Here is a 17,532-nt window from a genome sequence, read left to right as displayed (position 1 = left end):
TAAGCAACAGATTCTACAAAGTTAGAATAAACAACAAAGAATCGCATCCAGTCCTCACAGATCTAGGAGTCCCACAAGGTTCCTCACTTTCACCCACCCTCTTCAATATCTACCTCCTCCCTCTCTGCCACCTACTCTCAAACCTCAAGCTTACACACTACCTCTATGCAGACGACATACAAATCCTTCTCCCGATTTCAGAATCCCTTGAAAAAACCATCACATACTGGAACGAATGCCTACAGCCGATTAAAAACATTCTCTCAAACCTCAACCTAATATTGAATGACAATAAAACCGAAATGCTCATTGTCTCCCAGGATCCCCTTACAATCTCATCAAACCTCTCTCCTAACTCAAATAGCAAGTTCTCACCCGACGTCAGAGACCTTGGAGCCTGGCTAGACAACCATCTAAACCTAAAAAAGTTCGTAAACACTACCACTAAGGACTGCTTTTACAAACTGCAAGTCCTTAAAAAACTTAAACCCCTCCTCTACTTCTCGGACTTCAGGCTCGTACTGCAATCCATCATACTATCAAAGCTCGACTATTGCAACTCCCTTCTGCTAGGTCTACCCTTCAACACCATCAAACCATTACAGATGGTACAGAATTCCGCTGCTAGAATCCTCACAAGTTCTAACAAAAAAGACCATATCACCCCAAACCTTCGTAACTTACATTGGCTTCCCATCAAATATAGGATACCCTATAAGATACTCACAATAGTACACAAAGCAATATACAATCTGGCTCCTATCATGCTAAGCACTCAACTTCAACCGCATACATCTTCTAGACCAATTAGAAGCGCATACAAAGGAACACTGCATGTCCCACAAGTAAAATCAGCATTGAGCAAACGAGCATTATCTTCAGCTGGACCCCACCAGTGGAACGCTCTCCCCCCAGATCTAAGACTAGAACCCAGTCATCAAGAGTTCAAAAAAAGACTGAAGACCTGGCTTTTCCAACAAGCCTTCCCAGATTCTCAATGATACTTAGACAAGAGGACTTCCTAAATAATAGTATCCCTAAATTATCGACATCTCACCAATTCCTACTATCAGGACTCCACAACTGCTCAATCAATTTTTGAATCCATAAGTTCACTATATTACTCTTATTGTATCTATATGGTAGATTTGACAGGTCATCTCTACTACGTTAAATAGTTAAATTGTATGTACATATTATATTATATTATATTTATTATTACTATGTTAAATTGACATCCGGTTTTATTGTACCTTATGTTCTACAGTTCTATGTAAAGCCCCCATCCGCTGTTGGGCAGTTCATCGTTTTATGTAAACCGGAGTGATTTGTAATTCCAACAAGAACTTCGGTATATAAAAATTAAAAATAAATAAAATAAATAAATTCTCTGGTTCCTGACTTCGGACTGGCAAGTGGTGATTCTCTGGCATACGACTTCGGACTGGCAAGCGACGACCCTCTGGCACCCGACCTAGGACTCCTTCTAGACTACCGTCTCTAAGGGCCCACCTAAGTCCCAGCGGCCCAGGTCCCTTCGGGCTCCTCCCAGGGGGACCGCAGGCTTCCAGGGTGAAGCTCCAGTCAGCCCTTGCACCGTCACCTGCCCTCTTAAAGGTCCACCTAAGTCCCCGCTGTCTGGGTCCCTACGGGCTCCTCCTGGGGGGACCACAGACTTCCAGGGGTGAAGACGCAGCTCCTCTTCCCGGCTCTTCATCCGTCTCCACAGTCGCAGCAGTCTCTAGGCAGAGCAGCAGCAGGTCCCGTCTCCTGCTCTGCCTCGCCACCCGACGAGAGAACCTACGGATAATCCGGACGGTATACCATCCTCCCGTCGGCCAAGGGTTCACAAGCCTGAGCATAACAGATTGCCAAGTCCATGGACCCGGCAGAGGCATCCGCCCGCCAGGCCATTCCGGGAATGGCCCAACAACTGGTGGACCAGCAGAAAACCCTGGACGCCCTGGTTTCCTCAGGCAGAGTTTGAACCAGCGCTTTGATGCATTGGGTCCCATGAACCCAACACTGCCTTCCCCACCTATGGCTTCTGGGGATCGGCCGGTCATCTGCCTGCCCACCCCGCCACGGTTCTCCGGGGAACATCGGGCGTGCAGGGGTTTTATGAACCAGTGCAATATGCACTTCCGCCTGCAGGCTGCTCTCTTTCCAGATGACACCACCAGGACTACCTTTATCCTGGCTCTTCTTGAAGGGAAGGCCCTAGAATGGGCTTCTCCCATATGGGAGCGGGACAATCCCGTTCTAAGGAACCTCCGGGAGTTTTGGGAGTTGTCCGAATAAACTTCAGGGATCCGGCTCAAGAAGTTTCAGCAGGTCCGAGACTACTGCAGTTATGTCAAGGCTCGAGGACATTGGCGGAATACGCCATCGACTTTCAGGCTCTCTCCTCTGAGCTCGGCTGGGGCTCCGACTGCCTCCACACCATTTTCTATCAGGGGCTGAGCCCCCGAATTAAGGACGAGCTCGCGGGGTGAGAGATACCGAGATTCTTAAACACCTTGATCGACTTGGCAGGCCGCATAAATCGGCACCACCAGGAACGCCGCCAAGAAACCCAGACGACATCTAAGGCTGCAACTCCATCCAGATGCCCTCGACATTCGCCCTCACCCAAGGGTAGGTCGGGAACCCCCCGGTCGCCCGGTCGCTACCCGATGAACATGGGAAGTTGTCCTCCCGTGAACGCCATCGGCGAATAAAGAAGGACCTCTGTTTTTATTGCGGCGCAGTGGGTCACCGGATAGCCGCTTGCCCTGCGCGATCGGAAAACTCCCGTGCCTAGGACCAGGGGGAGGTCTCTTCCTAGGCTCAACTTCATCTGCACCTCCACTAACGGTCCCAGTGGCGCTAACGTCACATATGGGTGAGTTCCATACATTAGTCCTGGTCGACTCAGGCACCAGCGGCAATTTCATAATGCAGAAATTGGTGGAGCACCTGGAGATTCCGCTGGTCTGCATCCCTGCTCCACTGGTCATCTCTTCCATCCAAGGGAAGCCCCCCTCCCAGGTCGTGTGACCCATATGACAGAACCTACCCCGCTAAGGGTCGGGTTCCTTCATCGTGAAGAAATGTCGTTCCACGTCCTGGAGCACTCGATGCACCCGGTAGTCTTGGGCCTCCCGTGGCTCCAAGAACACGGGCCCCAGTTCGAATGGAAGACTCTACAGCTGACCCGTTGGGGTCCGAGCTGTCATGGTAAATGTCTTCAATCAGTAATCCCAGTCTCCTACTCTGTGGCCTCCACCAGTCCTCCAGGCTTGCCAGCACCCTATGCTTCATACGCGGATGTGTTCTCGAAGCAAAGGGCCAAGATTCTTCCTCCTCATCGACCTTTCGATTGCGCCATCAATCTACTTCCTGGCACTGAGCCTCCTCGTGGTCGCACCTATGCCCTCTCGCCTGCAGAAACGCAGGCCATGAATGAATATATCAAGGAAAACCTGGAGAGGGGCTTCATCGGAAGTCCAGCTCCCCCGCAGGGGCTGGATTCTTCTTCATCGGGAAGAAGGATGAACACTCCGCCCCTGCATAGACTACCAGGGCTTGAATGCTATAATGGTCAAGGATCGCTATCCCTTGCCCCTTATCTCTGAACTCTTTGACCGCTTGCAAGGTGCGAGGTTTTTTTCCAAGTTGGACCTTCGAGGGGCTTACAACCTCATTCAAATTAAGGAGGGTGATGAGTGGAAGACGGCCTTCAATACCCGGGACAGCCACTGTGAGTATTTGGTGATGCCGTTCGGTCTCTGCAACGCCCCCGCAGTATTCCAGAATACCATGAATGAAATATTCCGAGACCTCCTATACCAATGTGTGGTAATATATTTGGACGACATCTTGATTTTCTCCGATTCTTTGACTGCCCACCGCCGGCACGTTGTCCAAGTCTTGCAACGTCTCAGAGAACATAAGCTGTATGCGAAGCTCGAAAAGTGCCTGTTTGAGCAGGAGTCTCTTCCCTTCCTGAGATACATAGTCTCCAGTCAGGGATTCCGCATGGATCCGCAAAAGCTAAGTGCCATTCGGGAATGGCCACAGCCGTCCGGGCTCAAGGCACTCCAAAGGTTTCTGGGTTTCGCAAACTACTACCGGTCTTTTATCCCTCACTATGCGTCCATTGTGGTGCCAATGACAGCCCTAACATGAAAAGGAGCGGATCCCAAAAAGTGGCCTCCAGCAGCGGAGGTCGCCTTCCGTCGTCTCAAGGAGGCATTCATGCAGCAACCCTGCCTTTGACATCCGGATCCACAACAGCCATTCTTTGTCGAGGTGGACGCATCTTCGGAGGGAGTAGGGGCCGTCCTGAGTCAGACCTCCGAGGGCCACAAGCTACGTCCGTGTGCCTTCCTCTCCCGCCAGTTCACGCTAGCTGAGCGGAACTACGCCATTGGTTACAAGGAGCTCTTGGCCATCAACGTGGCCTTAGAAGAGTGGCGCCCATGGCTGGAGGGGGCACAGCACCAGTTCATGGTCTTCACTGACCACAAAAATTTAGAGTACTTACACCGGGCACAACGACTCAATTCCCGACAAGCCCGGTGGGGCCTGTTCTTCACCCGTTTTAACTTCATTCTTTGATACAGACCAGCCGAGAAGAATACTAAGGCTGATGCCCTATCACGGGTATTTGATTCCATGGAGGGTTCTGAGGAACCACAGTACATCATTGAGCCATCCCGGATCCACCTGGCAGCTACCACAACTATCCCGCCTGGAAAAACCCTGGTTCCGCCGTACTTGCGGAGACAAGTGCTGGCGTGGGCCCACGATTCCCGTTGTTCCAGCCACCCAGGGCAATCTCGCATGTTGCAGCACCTGCGCCGGTACTACTCGTGGCCCAAGGTGAATAAGGATGTCCGGGCATATGTGGAGTGCTGTCAGACCTGTGCTCGCCACAAGAGAATTCCCGGTTCGACCCTAGGCTTACTTCAGCCATTGCCCTCGCCTGCGGAACCGTGGACCCATGTGGCAACTGACTTCGTGGTGGATCTGCCACTATCCAATGACAACACGGTAATATGGGTGGTTGTCAACCATTTCAGCAAGATGGCACACTTTGTACCGTTGCCAGGGTTGCCATCCGCACCACAGCTGGCTCAGCTTTTCGTTCAGCACATCTTCCGGCTCCACGGCCTACCTAAAGGCATGTTGTCTGATTGAGGCCCTCAGTTTACCGCCAAATTCTGGAGGGCTCTTTGCCAGAAGTTTGATGTCACCCTAGATTACACGCCTGCTTACCACCCACAAGCCAATGGGCTCGCAGAGAGAACAAACCAAACCTTGAAGCAATTCCTTCGGCTGTACGTTAATGAGAAACAAGATGACTGGGCTAGTCTGCTACCTTGGGCCGAATTTGCACTAAATTCCCATACCTCCGCAGCTACGGTGTCCTCTCCCTTTCAGATAGTGTATGGGAAACAGCCACGCCCACCACTGCCTGTTCCTATCACGGTTGCGTCTCCGACAGCTCAACTCTCCACCGATGAGTTGCATCAACTCTGGATATCTACGCAGCGTCCCCTGGTCAGGGTCTGGCAGGCAGCCAAGAGATATGCTGACCAGCACAGAAGGCCATACCCGCCTCTCAAGCCGGGCCAAAAGGTGTGGTTAAGCACGCAATTCATCCACTTGAAGCTGCCATCATCATGACTGGCCCCACGATTCATCGTGCCGTTTCCCATCATCCGGCAGGTGGGTGCCATCTCGTATCAACTTCGTCTCCCTCCATCTCTCAAAATTCACAACACGTTCCATGTCTCCCTACTGAAGCCTCTGGTATTGTCATGGCCTTCCAGCATGCCTCTGACCCCGCAACCTGTTGCCTCTGAAGATGACCTCACCTATCAAGTCCGAGAGGTCTTAGATGTGAGGAAACACAGGAAGAAGTGGGAGTACCTGATAGCGTGGGAGGGTTTCGGCCCCGAGGAAACTCCTGGGAACCACTGGCTAATATCCTGGATCAGAATCTGCTGGAGCAGTTTCACAAGGACCATCCAGCTAAACCCAGGCCTCCGGGGAGACGCCCTAAAGAGGGGGGTACTGTTGTGCTCCACAGTCGTGGTGCCCCAAGACCGTAGCCCCCTACCTTATCCACGGCGTTCCTTCACCGTGGGAGCCCCGGGGGAGGGCTCCGATTCAAGCCGTCATTCCCGCGCGGCCTCCCAAGCTGCTCCCCCCTCGCGGCGTCCAGCGGCGTCTCTCCTCCGCAGGTCAAAATCCAAGATGGCGACCGCCATCTTTAGGCACGAGGCCACGCCTCCTCATTAGTTTTAAAGGGACATGATCCCTTTAACCAGGCTAGAGCAGAGGAAGTATAAAGGAGACTTCCTCTGCTCATTCCTCGACTTGGCAACATCTTCGATCGCTGTCTAGTCTGCTTGTTTCGGTGAGTTCCTTGAGCTTGGCTTCTGGTTCCTGCTTCTACTTGGTGTTCCTGGTTCCTGATTTAGGATTGGCTTATGGTGATTCTCTGGTTCCTGACTTCGGATTGGCAAGTGGTGATTCTCTGGCGTACGACTTCGGACTGGCAAGCGACGACCCTCTGGCACCCGACCTAGGACTCCTTCTAGACTACCGTCTCCAAGGGCCCACCTAAGTCCCAGCGGCCCGGGTCCCTTCGGGCTCCTCCCAGGGGGACCGTGGGTTTCCAGGGTGAAGCTCCAGTCAGCCCTTGCACGTCACCTGACCTCTTAAAAGGTCCACCTAAGTCCCAGCGGTCTGGGTCCCTACGGGCTCCTCCTGGGGGGACCACAGACTTCCTGGGGTGAAGACGCAGCTCCTCTTCCCGGCTCTTCATCCGCCTCCACAGTCGCAGCAGTCTCTAGTGCCCAGGGCCAGCCAGTCCTGTCTCCTGCTCTGCCTCGCCACCCGATGAGAGAACCTACGGATAATCCGGACGGTATACCATCCTCCCGTCGGCCAAGGGTTCACAAGCCTGAGCATAACACCTATTCCTGGAACTGGATTTGCGCACTTAAGTGGACATGCAGAGATAATTGCTAGTATTTTATAAACTATGCAAAGGGAGCTGCACAGTTCATAGAATCCCATGTAATTCTCCTCTGAATGTTTGTTTGTCTATTTCAGTACGCTTGAATATTTGCAGTGCAAAGAAAGCACTTACTTTCTCTACCTAATTTATAAACATGTATGCATATATTTTAGGAACTAATAAAATTAAAACACGTATGCTTAATAACCCCGATTTATAAGCAGAGCAAGTATTTTGTAAAGTATTCGCATATGCCATTTTGAATACACTTACTTGCACATGTACTTGAAATCTCCAGCTTGGGAATACCATCTCCATTTCACCTAGATCCTCTGGCACTTCACCTTGTACCCCACCAGTTCACACAGGGCTCTCACACAAAAGTTGCACATAACAGACATGTCCAATTTCACGTGAGTTGGTCAATTAGCAGGTGAAAAATAGTACAAATAAGTTGGATAGTTATATATGCATTTACTGTATCTCTTGTAAAATAGCAACTTCCACATATGGTATATTTTTTTACCTCTGCCTGGAATGCCTCGATTGCCCATTTTTGTCCTGGTAAAGTGTGCATGCGAAACCGAAAATGCGTGCGTGCTTTTGATGTTTATAAAATAACATAAATATAGGCTACTTCCAAGCATATAGGCTATTTTTTTCCTGCAGAACCTCTTTCAAAATTTATTTCAAACCATACCCCGAAAATGCCCTGTACAACACTTCTTTTCTTTGCAGCTTAAAGTATGATGTTGTGAAAGTATGTGTGTACTTTTAGGCAACTGAAAATTCACTTATGACGATTCAACCAAACTGCCTATATAGCTCCTTATATTAGGCATGCAGCTCCTGACTAAATCTTTATATGGTTTCTCCTAAAATATTCTTGCAATTTTCCTCATTCATCTCATATTTGCTTTGTTATTATTCTTATTGTTGGCACTGACATTTACGTACAAATTTGATCTATGAAAATGTAAAATAGGCTTTTACCTTGAATTGATTAATAACAATATCCTTTGTCATGTGATGAGATTAGCATTCAAATAATAGGCAGTTATGTCTTGCCTTAATTATGCTGAACATATTTTACAGTATAGTGGCTTATATAAATGTCTCTTGCTCATTATTAATTTTTTGTCATATCGCACCATTAAATATATGCCATTTAGTGCAATGGCTTGGAGTTTTTCAGAGCAGCATTTGGCTTGCATGTCTAAACCAGTCCATAGTTACATCATATGTATGTGGCAGGTATTGAATTCTCTACTTGCGTGTCATTTTGATTTCTCATAAATATATCTGTATATATATTGGACACATAGGGGCCTATAAACTAAAGCTTAGCATGTACATTAAATGGACTTAGTGGGTGCATGCAATAGTGTGCTGTGAATTAAAGCTCCAAAGAAAATGCAAAATTGCTCCAATAAGATATTATCACATACACACTAAAATTAGCACATGCAAATATAAATGTATGTCAATGCAAATAAGGCTTTAGTGGGCAACTAATAATATAGTATGAATTCTCCATTAGCTATTTAGCACTTGCTCGCTTAAATCTAAAATTTAACATCTACTAAAGACCAGGTGATAACATTTTACTTTGTATGTCATTTATGGACTTAGCTAGCAGGATTCATTATGGAAGTGAAGATAGAGGTGATGTGGCTGCTAGAGCAAGATGATCTGGTGGAGGAGACAGAGGACAGGAAAGACATGGAAGTGATTGAGATAGCAAGAGAGAAAGAGAGAAGAAAGCCAGAGAAACCATAGGGATGAAAGATGATAACTATAGCAGAGAAAGGAGGAAAGCAGCCATACTCATGTGTCTTTATGTCCAGGACCACCCTACTAGGCCTGCCAGAGGCAGAAGCAATCCGTATGCACCTCTTCAGCTCAAGGATCATTAGGACTCTATAGGAGGAGTTAAAAGCTGGCATTGGGCCTCAGACAGCCAGGTCTCATGCCATACCTGGGCTTGTCAAATTGCTGGGCTCATTACATTATTTCATTCCTGGGTCTTTTCATACCACACTAGCTACAGTTTGTGGAATACAGCAAAATACTTATTCCAGATGTTTTCATCAGGTACAACAGGCCATGCACGATGAATTGGAATGTTTATTAAATATCCCAATCAGAGCCAATAATAGCAGAACAAGTTGGATTTCAATAGCATTGCTGCCCTACGTAAGATGATGGGTGCAATAGATTGCATGCATGTAGGCCTTACTTCATCTTGCAAAAGGGAAGGGGCTTGTCAGAACAGGAAATCCTTTTACTCCCTGAATAAGCAAGTGGTATGTGAAGCATACGTGTGAATACTTAATATGGTGGCCAGATCTCCCAGGTCCTGCTATGATTTCTATATCCTAATCCACTCCAAACAACTTCAAGCAATTAAAGGAGGGCCAGTATGGCAGAGGGTGGCTGGTAAGTGAGCACTTCTTTATCTTATCTTTCTCTTTGCCCCATGTTCTGCTCTTTCACACTTTCTTCCCACATCCCTACACACTTGAGCGAGCAGAGCCATGCCCACTTATGACACATACAAACAGCATCTGAGGGCCCTGACTTTTATGTTCTGGGAAACTAAGCATGAGGGTAACTTGTATAGTGCAGCAGATACTGGCATAAGTATAAGCTTGCTGGGAAGACTGGGTGGATCATTTGGTCCTTTTCTGCTGTCATTTCTATCTTTCTATACACACACACTCTTCACTTGCTAACACTGAAACAGATGCAGAGGAGAGGCCAGGATTTTTGCTAGGAAAGCAGCCCTCAAAGGAAAGCAGCACATTGTCTGACACATTTTCCACCAGGGTACTGGTACCTATGGAAACCTTTCTCATGGGATATCGGACACTTATCTCCAGATTTACCCTTGAGCCTGCACTTCTCTTTTGAAATGAGAAAGACTCCAACACATACTTTATAACTGGAGAAAAACCAGCTTTTACTTACACAACAAAAATGTATTTTCCAAGCAAAGGTTCACAGATGACAAAGTTCCGCAAACATTCATAAAGATTTGAACCCTCTCAAATAAAGTGCCATGCCGCAACATTATATAGAATGGCATGAAGGTACATCCGCTTTTCACAGTATAAATTCTGTATCCTGCAGGATCTGCTTAGATAGTGCCAACAGACTGAAAGATAGATGAGGCAGCAGAGAAGTAAAGCGATAAGGAGGTAATATCCCCCGACCAGGCTTCAGCAACTGAGCAGTAAAGTTACTCACAGAAGGCATAGAATAGAGAGAATGAGGGATGGTGAGAAGGCAGCATCTTCACACCAAAACTTGGATGACCTTGTCCATCTTTTCCACTTCTGGTCCACTGTCCTGTGAGACCAGAGGGAGAAGGCAGTAGAGGAGGACCGGAAGGCTCATACTGCTCCCAGCATCCCCCGGGAGAGGAGTCCAGAGGTTACTGCAAGCGATCCAGGGACTGACTTCCACAGCCCCAGATTCCAGAGGCCCCGCACCCTTTGCAGTAGAGGAGGACCGGAAGGCTCATCTGCATACTGCTCCCAGCATCCCCCGGGAGAGAAGTCCAGAGGTCATCACAAGCGATCCAGGGATTGACTTCCACAGCCCCAGCTTCCAGAGGCCCCGCACCCTTTGCGGTAGAGGAGGACCGGAAGCGCGTGCCTAACAGCGTGCTAATCTCAAACCCTTCCATTAACTGGCCACATGAAGATCATAAGCATTCTCTGCATAGGACAAGGGTACAACTTTGAATTTGTGTAATGACAGAGAATTTTCTTTATTCACTTTTTAAAATCAGTTTTTATCTCTTAAAATGTAGTACCTTCTTCTAGTAATTAATATATAGAGCATAGATCAGTACTACATACTGTTACAACCATTTTGCAGAATGAGACTGCACCTTTAAAGTGTTTGAATAAAGAATGAATACATTTAATCCACTTTGAGGCTGATGCTCAGTAAGCCAGCATTTAACAAAATTATCTGGGTAAAGTTAGCTAGATAACTTTAGCGAATTTTCAGCAGCACATAACTTTCACTGAATATACCCGATTATGTTACTCGATTAAAATTATCAGAATAATTTTGCCGCACACTCAACAGCTTTCTGAGTATTAAAAAAAAAAAAAACCCATTGAAGTCCTAGTGACCAGATCCCTCCCACCTCCCCCTAAGGCTCCTCCCCCCTCACACACACACATTTCAAAAATAAAGATGGCTGCCTCAATCAGAGTCTCCCAGTCAGTGAATGGACCAATACCCATTCAGTGCTCTATTCTGAATGAGGATTAGTTAGCTGTCAGTGAACTGACTAATCCTAAAGAGAGGGCAGAACCTGTCCTTCTGGGGTACAGTAGTAATTATAGAAGCTTTGGGGGGTAGATGGGAAGTGCCACACTTTTTTAAGAAGTGGAAGCTGGCTCGGACCAAGGCAGCTACCTTTATTTTTGAAACTTGCTATTGCTCCAAAAAAAACTTTTACTACTTGGAGTTAGGGGGTTTAGGCTGTTTCTTAAATTATAGTTTTTGTAGGGGTAAGGCTGCTGCTGGACTGCAAGTTTTTCTCTTTTTACTTACCCAGATAGGGTTAAAGTTACCTGCGTAAACTTTCCTGGATAACTCTAGGCTTATTGTCCATCATGACCAAACTTACCTGGCTAAACGTAGCACCACCCAGCTAAGGCTAAGCCTTGACATCAGAATGCCTCTATGATGCATATACTTTATCCAAGTAAGTTTTAGCTGGGTAATAATATGGTTTTTTTATTGCTGATTTCGGGGCTATCCTTTGGGACAGGAGAAGTGGGATATAAGGAAGACGTAGAAGCAGAAATGAATGCCACACTAGCTGATACACTGTCAAATCTCCAGGAAGCTCCTATTGTCTCCCCTCTGTCCAGCCCAACCCCAGTCCATTTCCCCTCTTCCCTAGCCCACCCCAGCACACTCTGACCCCTCTTCCTTCATTCCCCAACACATCCACAGTACTTTCCAACCCCTCTCCCCAGCCCAAGCTCAGAACTCTATTCCCCCCACCCCAACCCAGCAAACTCCATCCCTCCCTAGCCTGAGCCCAGAGCTCTCTTTCTTCTCCCCAGCCTGACCCCAGACCACTCCCCCTCTAAAGCCTAATCTCAACACTCTTTTTACTTCCTCCCCAGCATACTCTGTCTCCCTTCCCATCACCTCCATCCTGTATTTTTGCCACCCCCATCACTCCAGCCTCAACCCAGTATTGTCATCCCTACCTGTGTCATCTGACCTAATCTGAGCAATGTTTTTATTACAATTGATTAATCACTTTTCTTTCTACTATTGCAAATCAAGGCAATGTACAATAAAATCAACTGGTATAAAAACAATAAAAATTCATAAACTCATACAAATACCATAACTAAGAAATAGTTTTAAATATTACATAGGTAAAAATGTGCTATTTCCTCCTCCTATCCATCTGTCTGCTTCTGTCTGGTTCCACAGCCCTCTTTTCTAGACTGTCTGTCACTATGGCTCCATCCAGGGTGATAGTGTCTAATGATCTGAAGTTGGTGAAACAATGTGACAAGGCGATAGCTAAAGCCAGAAGAATGCTGGGCTGCATAGAGAGAGGAAGATCGAGTAAGAAAAGGGAAGTGATAATCCCCTTGTACAGGTCCTTGGTGAGGCCTCACCTGGAGTACTGTGTTCGGTTCTGGAGACCATATCTCCAAAGGGACAGAGACAGGATGGAGGCGGTCCAGAGAAGGGTGACCAAAAAGGTGGATGACCTTCATCGAATGACTTATGAGGCGAGATTGAAGAATCTAAATATGTACACCCTGGAGGAAAGGAGAAGCAGGGGTGATATGATACAGACTTTCAGATACTTGAAAGGTTTTAATGATCCAAAGACAACGACAAACCTTTTCCGTTGCAAAAAAATCAGCAGAACCAGGGGTCCCAATTTGAAACTCCAGGGAGGAAGACTCAGAACCAATGTCAGGAAGTATTTCTTCACAGAGAGGGTGGTGGATGCCTGGAACGTGAAGACCAAAACTGTGAAGGATTTCAAAGGGGCGTGGGATAAATACTGTGGATCTATAAACTCTAGAGGATGTGAATGAAGAGAAGAGGCATGGGGGTGGCTTGTGGGAATGACGGCTACTACCTGGAGATTAATATCCTTATTCAATAAACATACACATGGTTAATGCAACTCCAACATTGCTCTATGCTTCAACGGCAAGAGGAAATGTGGAAAAAAGGATTTCCATCGACATAAAAGCAGGGAAGTAGCTTGCTTGCTACGGCAGTTACTACCCCAAACCAAAAATGCCTGATACTTCACTTTCAATGCATATCCAGCATAGCTCTCTGTTTCAACAGCAGGGGGAATGAAGAAAATATGATTTATATTCAGACAATTACCAACAAGGTCTGAATTACATAGTCTAGGTAAAACAAATAAGCATGGGTGTAGCTTGCTTGTTATGGCAGTTACTACCCCGAATCAAGCCTGATACTTCACTTAGAATACATATCCAGCGCAGCTTACTGCTTCAACAGCAGGGGGAATGAAGAAAAGAGGATTTGTATTCAAACCACCAACAAGGGCTGAGTTGCACAAGCTGGGTAAACAAGTGTGGGAGTAGCTTGCTTATTACGGCGGTTACTACCCCAAAACCAATTAGCTATATACTTCACTTAGATGCAGCTCCAGCACTGGTATCTACGATGGTGGGGGTGGAAGGGAAATAGAACCAAAAAAGTTATTTACAGGGACAAGAGTAATAGAAAAGTATGGAAAAAAAAAAGTGTGAAAGCTTGCTGGGCAGACTGGATGGACTGTTTGGTCTTCTTCTGCCGTCATTTCTATGTTTCTATATGTTTCCAGTCTCATGCCTCTGTGATTTCTTGTTGCTTGAGTAAAAACCCTTTTGACCACTACACATGTAAGCTGTTCAGCAGTGAGCGGGGGTGGGAGGGGGTGCATCTGAGCAGTAGCATGCATATGCACAGAATCCAGTCTCCCTATCTGCTGGTTTCATAGTGAAGCATATACTTGCAACTTTTAATTCATACATATAAGCACATAACTTGGAATGTATGTGCACATTAGGGATGTGAATCGTTTTTTGACGATTTAAAATATCGTCCGATATATTTAAAATATCGTCCGATATATATATATATATATATATCGTCAAAACTCATTAGAGCCGCAATACAATAACAATTCCCCCGATTTATCGTCAAAAAATCGTAAATCGGGGGAAGGGGGAGGGGAAGGGGGAGGGCAGGAAAACCGGCACACTAAAACAACCCTAAAACCCACCCCGACCCTTTAAAATAAATCCCCCACCCTCCCGAACCCCCCCAAAATGCCTTAAATTACCTGGGGTCCAGAGGAAGGGTCCCGGTGTGATCTTTTACTCTCGGACCTCCGTGCGTTGTAGAAATGGCGCCGGCGCTACCTTTGACCGACAGGTCAAAGGTAGCGCCGGCGCCATTTTGTTTTTTGTCCCCCGACGTCAGGAGCGTAGGAGATCGCTCCCGGACCCCCGCTGGACCCCCAGGGACTTTTGGCCAGCTTGGTGGGGCCTCCTGACCCCCACAAGACTTGCCAAAAGTCCAGCGGGGGTCCGGAACGACCTCCTGCAGTCGGATCGTTTTTCCGTATGGAAAAACGATTCGCAGTAGGAGATCGTTCTGGACCCCCGCTGGACCCCCAGGGACTTTTGGCCAGCTTGGGGGGGCCTCCTGACCCCCACAAGACTTGCCAAAAGTCCAGCAGGGGTCCGGGAGCGATCTCCTACGCTCCTGACGTCGGGGAACAAAAAAACAAAATGGCGCCGGCGCTACCTTTGACAGGTCAAAGGTAGCGCCAGCGCCATTTCTACAACGCACGGAGGTCCGAGAGTAAAAGATCACACCGGGACCCTTCCTCTGGACCCCAGGTAATTTAAGGCATTTTGGGGGGGTTCGGGAGGGTGGGGAATTTATTTTAAAGGGTCGGGGTGGGTTTTAGGGTTGTTTTAGTGTGCCGGTTTTCCCGCCCTCCCCCTTTCCCTCCCCCCCCCACTGGACCCCAGGTAATTTAAGGCATTTTGGGGGGGTTGGGGAGGGTGGGGGATTTCTTTTAAAGGGTCGGGGTGGGTTTTAGGGATGTTTTAGTGTGCCGGTTTTCGATTTACACGATTTACACAATATTTAAAAAACCCAAACTGCAACGATCCGATTCCCTCCCCCTCCCAGCCGAAATTGATCGTTAAGACGATCGATCACACGATTCACATCTCTAGTGCACATACCTTGGAACTCAATCAGTGAGTACACGCATAAGTTCCAAGCTAAGAGGATAACTTTCCAACAACTCTGTGTGGTCCCATATATGCGCATATATGGCAGCACAGAGATGTACAATAATGTTTTATAACCTGTGCGTATTCAAAAATATGCATATGTATGCTTATGTACTAATTACATAGAATGATTGGAAGCATGTACTTCTATGCACTGAGCACATGTGCTTTTCCTACCAATTTAAAATATATATGTGCGTATATTTTATGTATGGAAAATAAGTAGCACTTGCATAAAACCCGGTTTTCACACTGTATATTTTAAAATATGTGCGTGCAGTTGAAATTACAAGTTTTTCAATTCCTCCACCAGTTTGCCCAGTCCATCTTCAGGTCATCAAGACTGTCCTGGTTCTTCAGCTTGAACTCCTCATAGTTCACCCAGACCTCTCACCCAGCCAACAGTAGACAATAAACAAGTCTGATATCAATTAAGCAAGATAATTACCAAGTCTAAAATTACATGAATAGGTTGCCAAATGTCCGTATGTAAGTCTCCTAGACTGCTCCTTTAATTTGTTCATGTATGTACATATGCAACCTAAAATATCCATGTGCTTTTGATGTTTATAAAATAGCGATTTCATGAGTACAAACTACTTTTGTGCTTACATGTTAATTTTACGTCTGCAAGTGCTTTGAAAATTCACCTCTAAATGTGAAGGCTCCTCACTGGATGGTGGAGTGCACTGATTGCCAACAGACAACATCTGGTAGACTACTAAGTGAATTACATCAATAAATGGCAACATTTTACACAGGCCTGAGATGTAGATAAAACCATCTCTCTTGACATGAAAGCTTCACAGTATTGCACAATTGCTCTGCGTATTAATATCAATGAGCTTTTCAGCAAAGTATTACAGTAATAGTTCTTCTTTTGAATTGTTTCAGAGTTGTAGTTTCATTGCTTTGCATATGCCCAAAGTTGATTATTAATATTTTGGTTCAAAACTTTGATTTAATAATTTTCAAAACAGAAAAGTATACAATACCAAAACTATCTCTCATTATCACATTTAATTAGCTTCCCTAATACATAATCATTTGTGCCACAGGTTGATGCTCATGGGAATATTCTTCTAACAACACTGGAAATCAGAAATGAAGTCGGTGGGTCGGAAGTGCTAGCAAGTATTAGTGATCCAAGGGCCACAATGTTTTCATACGACAGTGCCAGCATCCAATACAGAAAACCGGCTTCCAGTCGAGATGCCTACAGCAGAAACACTTTGGATAGGCACATGGTTCGCAAAAAGGGTCGCTTACGAAGAAGAGCATCTCAGCTCAAACTCAAAATCCCAGACTTGACTGATGTGAATGGTATAGACAGGTGGTCAAGGATGATCTTTCCTATCGCATTTGCTTTTTTTAATGTTGTTTATTGGCTTTACTATGTACACTAAATTATGCAATTGGCATCTAATCCCTAGACATTAGTTTCTTTTCTTTTTAACCCTGGATGACTGCAGTAAAACTTATGCTACATTTTCAAGGTAAGATTATCAGCCATCTATTTGGTTCTAGTTTTCTACATATCTACTTTTGCAATATCAGTTTGTGTAGCTGAAACAAATAATGAATCTTTTTCAATACATTATGGTTCTAGAAATCTATTTCTTAGGGAAAGCATAGCAGATATTCTAATATTTATATGCATTTCAAGCTTCTTTTATTCTTCCTTTTCTCATTTACATTTTTAATAAAATAAAAATATCTTTTTCTGTCTTCTACAGTCTCTGGTAACCTTTCATATCATCATGCTCATCAATCAATGTTGTTTAGTTTCTCAGTGGAAGTTATTAATAGGTTAATGATTCCAACCTAAAATTGTACACTGATAAAGAAATATCTTTGGTTCAATAGTAAGATCAGTTACTAGATGAGTGATCACAATTAAAGTTAAGAATCTCAAACTGGTACCCAGTGAATTTCAAAGTCAATTTTCATCAGTTCAGTCCTGTACTAAGTGATCTGCTGGTTTTAGATAATGGAACAATTACAAAAAATATTCATTTTAAAAAATATTGTTTTCACTCTATTTCAGTTCAGCACATTCAAGATGACTTCTTCTATTAGACAGCATCCTTTAAGCTTACAGTTCCTTGTTTGATGCCAATATTCCATTTTATAATTCTTCAGAATTAAATTTGCATTACTATAGCAGGCTTCTAAATA

At 45.8% G+C, this 17,532-nt stretch overlaps 1 protein-coding gene across 1 annotated transcript in view; it reads left to right on the top strand.

Moving 5' to 3' along the window:
- Positions 1–16,878, top strand: part of GABRB1 (gamma-aminobutyric acid type A receptor beta1 subunit) — an 879,662-nt gene extending 862,784 nt beyond the window's left edge. The window contains exon 10 of the mRNA XM_029588350.1: positions 16,413–16,878. Coding sequence (XP_029444210.1) covers positions 16,413–16,760 — 348 coding nt within the window. The 3' untranslated portion in view covers positions 16,761–16,878. The remainder of the gene's footprint in view (positions 1–16,412) is intronic.
- Positions 16,879–17,532: the final 654 nt, after the last annotated feature.

The sequence above is a fragment of the Rhinatrema bivittatum genome, chromosome 1 (assembly GCF_901001135.1).
Source record: "Rhinatrema bivittatum chromosome 1, aRhiBiv1.1, whole genome shotgun sequence".
NCBI classification, from domain to species: Eukaryota; Metazoa; Chordata; class Amphibia; order Gymnophiona; family Rhinatrematidae; genus Rhinatrema; species Rhinatrema bivittatum.
Note: the sequence above shows the minus strand (reverse complement) of the source record. Positions and strands in the feature narration are given on the sequence as shown.